This window comes from Egretta garzetta, unplaced genomic scaffold, assembly GCF_000687185.1.
Source record: "Egretta garzetta isolate BGI_Z169 unplaced genomic scaffold, ASM68718v1 scaffold202, whole genome shotgun sequence".
Classification (NCBI taxonomy): Eukaryota; Metazoa; Chordata; class Aves; order Pelecaniformes; family Ardeidae; genus Egretta; species Egretta garzetta.
The window spans coordinates 1,379,383-1,383,411 of NW_009258891.1; the positions used below are offsets into that span (position 1 = coordinate 1,379,383).

Consider the following 4,029-nt stretch of genomic DNA (forward strand, 5'->3'; position numbering starts at 1 on the left):
GGCTGTCACCCGCTGTCCCGTGGCCGCCCCGGGGTAGCAGCCTGAGCTTGCCACCCCTTCCTGAGCTGGGGGGATGTGGCTCCATCCGCACAGGGCAGACACGCCGTCCCCTCTGCGGGGAAACCCTCAGGGGGCTCCCGCTGCTTGGGGGGGTTGAGCACCCATACGGGCTCCCCCGCGGGGGCTTCTCCATCTCTTCCTCAAGCACTGGAAAGGCGACAGCAGGCAGAGCACCACAGCCCGGTGCTGTCCAGCCCTTACACATCCAGGAATTTCCTCGCTGCGCAGGGGGGTTCTTGCAATTTCCCAAAAAGAAAGCTGGCAAAGGGAAGGGCATGGGCTGTTCAGGGCTTAAAGGGCGGCCATAGGAAAGGTGGGGACAAGCTTTTTAGCAGGGCCAGCTGGGACAGGACAAGGGGGGATGGCTTTAAACTAAACCAGGGGAGGTTTAGACTGGATCTAAGGAAGAAATTCTTTACAGTGAGGGTGGTGAAACCCTGGCAGGGGTTGCCCAGAGAGGGGGTGGAGGCCCCATCCCTGGGAACATTCCAGGCCAGGTTGGCCGGGGCTGTGAGCAACCTGATGTGGTTCAAGGTGTCCCTGCTCCTGCAGGGGGGTTGGGCTGGGTGACCTCTAGGGGTCCCTTCCCACCCAGACCACTCTATGATTCTATGGTTCATCTTTGACACCCATGGGGTCCCTTTCCAGAGACTGAGAAATCCCCAGCCCCCAGGGTGTTACTTCAGGCAGCCTGGTTTACGATAATCCCGTGCAGATGACCCCTCCCAGGCGGCCGTCTCCCTTGTGCTGCACCATACGGCACCCCAGACCAGGCCCTCGTCTCAGCCAGGTACCAGCTTTGCCCAGTTGCTGGGCTTCTTCCTGAGCAATTAATCTCCTTGCAGCATCCTTCCCTTGGGACAGGCCAGGGACACTGGGAAGCAGAGGTGGGGCCACAGCCGCCCTGGGTAAATGTCAGCCAGGAGAGCGTGGGGATGTGGGACTCGGAAAGGTAGCCCACAGAGGTGCCCTCTGGCATGGCAGACCCCCGGGAGGTGGCCTGGGGGGGCCAGCTGGAGGGCATTGAGCAGCATTCCTTTCCTGACGGTGCTCATGGCTGCGCTCCAGCAGCGGTGTGAGCTGCCAGCGCCCGGCGGTGAGGGTCAAAGTCTGGCTCGGGACACAGGAGCACCATGCGGCTTCATGTCGCATGACACCGTCACCCTGTCCCCGTGCATCAGGGTGTACGTGAGCATGGGGCATCCCCTCCATCTCACACGAGTGCTAACGAAAATGCACCCAAACTGCAGGTATGTGCACACCTGAGCACAGCCGTGCCCACACATCCCCGCGTGGAGCTGGTGTTTTCTGCCCCCTTCCTTCCACTTACCCAAGGGTGTCACGGCGCAGGAATTTGAGGGCACATCAGCAAATTAACAACCGCCCCGCTCCTGGCGTGCTTGGGTGGCACAACGCGCCTGGGAGCTCTGCAGGAGTTTGATCCCATCAGCCTCCACCTGGGACTGGGCGTTTTCCCTGGTGACCAGCTCCCATGAAATGCTTTTGAGGATGAGGAGCAGGTGGGGGGAAATTCCCAGTGCTGACACCTCCAGGTCTTACCACAGGTCTCCTCCTGAATGGGAAATCGTGTTCCCTGGGGAAAAGAAATTATCTTGAGGCATGAGAAAAGGGCTATACAAAATGTTCCTGTCCCCTGGCTGGGCCGGTGCGATTTACTGTGGGACCAAACGGTTAACGGGATTGCTGGAAAGACCTGGATTAAATCACAGGGGTTTAGGTGCATTTTTAACCGAGATCCCTTTTGAGAAACCATAAAGCTCTGCCCAGAGCGCTGCACTCGCTTTGCCAAAGGCTGTGGGTGCCTCCCCCAGCATCCCCAGGGCGTCCTCAGCCGGGTCCCTGGCTCCTCGCTGTGTTGCCAAACCCCACCTCCAGCCGGGCGCTGCAGTAACTCGCTGTCACCCTGCTCCTTCCCACCCCTCCGCCCGCGGCCGCTGCACGCTCCAGCTCTGCTGGGCCCAGCGCTGCCCACGAAGGCACGATGCGAAGCAGGAGCTGAGCAGGACCCAGAGCCCCTCCAAGCTTTTCCGCTTCTTTGGCAATTTTACACAGGGGGAGGAAGCGCCCATGGAGGCAGAGCTTGGAGCTGTGAAATGGAGCCTGGGGCAGAGGCAGGGCAGGGGCCTGTGCCCACCACCCCTCCCCGTGTCCCCAGACCCAGCCTTCCCGCTGCTGGGCACTGCCACGTCCCCCCTGAGCCTGGCGGGGAGGCAGCACTGGTGGGACACAGCTGGGACGGTCCCAGATCCCAGCCAGAGCGGAGCTTGATGACTTCTGCTTGTCCTTGGGGAAATGCTCTGGGGAGAAACACCCTCCCCGTGTGAGCTCTGCCTCGCCAAGGCCTCCCGCATGCCGGCTTTCGTCACACCAGTGACCGGGGACGCTTGCAAGCGGCTTGGGTGCATGTGGCTTGCTCCTGGATTGTGGGACTGGGAGGGTGGAGAGGATGTCTGGTGGTGCCTGATCAGGTCTATAAAAGCATTTCAAGGACAGGTTTAGTGGGAAATATCCCATGTGGCTCAGCCTCTCACCTGTAGAGGAAGACAAGCACCACGAGAGCTGGGGTGGCCTGGAGATAGGCGCCCCTTGCACGCCAGGGTCCCCCCCAGCGTCACTGATGGAGCTTGTGCTCGACAGGGCTACGCGGGGCGGCCCCGGGAGTACATTGCCACCCAGGGACCCATGCTGAACACCGTGACCGACTTCTGGGAGATGGTGTGGCAGGAGGAGGCACCCCTCATCGTCATGATAACCAAGCTGCAGGAGCGCAAAGAGGTACCGTTGTCCCTCCCCAGGCACAGCGCCCCAGCCAGGAGCAAAGGGGCGGGGGGCAGAGGGGTAATAACAACTGTAAAGGGTTATGTGAGGCCAAGTGTGGGGCCTGAGCACCCGCTGGCTTTCTCTGCTTTGCTCTCAGAGGGTACCCTGATGGTTGCACACGCAGGAGAAGAGCCCCGGGGCTGCAGCCTTGGCCCCATCCAGCAAAGCCTCTCCTCCTCACGTGGCCTCCTGTGCTCTGGGCATGCCCCGCCAGCTGGATAATAGGATAAAGAGATTAGGGCAACCCCTGGGAGAGGGAAGAGAGGCAGCGGTCAGCAGTGCCCCTCCAGCCCTCAGCAGCTCTCCTCCTAGGCTGGGAGCTCTCCTCCGGTAGATCCAGGCTGGGATGGGAGCCGGCAGCACCGTGCCCTGTGTGGGGGCTGCCCTGTGCCTTGGCCGGGACCCCCGGCTCCCTGTCGGGGCCGAACCTGCGCGGGGGCGCCCCCCCTCCCCTCCCCAGCCACATCCTTCCTCCCTGCTCCCCCTGGCCGGCGCAGCGTCCTTGTGCCCTCGCTGGGCAGGATGGGCCCTCCGGGGTCTGGCAGGACATGGACTGGCCCAGGCACAGCTCCCGTGGGGCTGGGGAGAGCCGGGCAGCCCTGGGGTCTCCATCCCTGTGGCAGGGCATGGGAAAGGTGAGGGGGAGCAGATGTGGGGAGGGGGATCTACCCCGTCCTCAGCTTCCCCTCTCTGCCACTCCATGTCCGCTTCCCTGCTCCCCCGCACCTCCCCAAGTGCTGCCCCTTCCCGAGAGCACGGAGCAAAGCAAAGCTCAAACATCCAGTGGGTGCCTGGAGCATCTCCACAGCTGTGAACCCTGCCTTGCTCTTTCAGAAATGTGTCCACTACTGGCCAGAGAAGGAGGGCACCTACGGCCCCTTCACCATCCACGTGCAGGGCGTGAGCGAGTGCGTGGAGTACGTGCTCCGGGACCTCTCCATCCAGGTGGGTTGGAGCTCCATCCCGGGGTCAGAGGGGGAGCCGGCAGGGGCCAGCAGTGCCCCCACACCCCCCAGGTTCCTGAGCGGGTGGCAACGCTGTGTGATGGGAGAGCAGAGGGTGGGGGGCTGGGGGAGCTGGGGCTGTGAGCCCCCCGCCAGAGGCAGGCTCTGCAGGGCTCCCTCCTGC

The 4,029-nt window shown here is 62.8% G+C and overlaps 1 protein-coding gene across 1 annotated transcript in view; it reads left to right on the forward strand.

Moving 5' to 3' along the window:
* Positions 1 to 4,029, forward strand: part of PTPN7 (protein tyrosine phosphatase non-receptor type 7) — a 12,335-nt gene that overhangs the window by 4,456 nt on the left and 3,850 nt on the right. Inside the window, exons 4-6 of the mRNA XM_035889748.1 lie at positions 1,666 to 1,678; positions 2,719 to 2,856; positions 3,736 to 3,846. Coding sequence (XP_035745641.1) covers positions 1,666 to 1,678; positions 2,719 to 2,856; positions 3,736 to 3,846 — 262 coding nt within the window. The remainder of the gene's footprint in view (positions 1 to 1,665; positions 1,679 to 2,718; positions 2,857 to 3,735; positions 3,847 to 4,029) is intronic.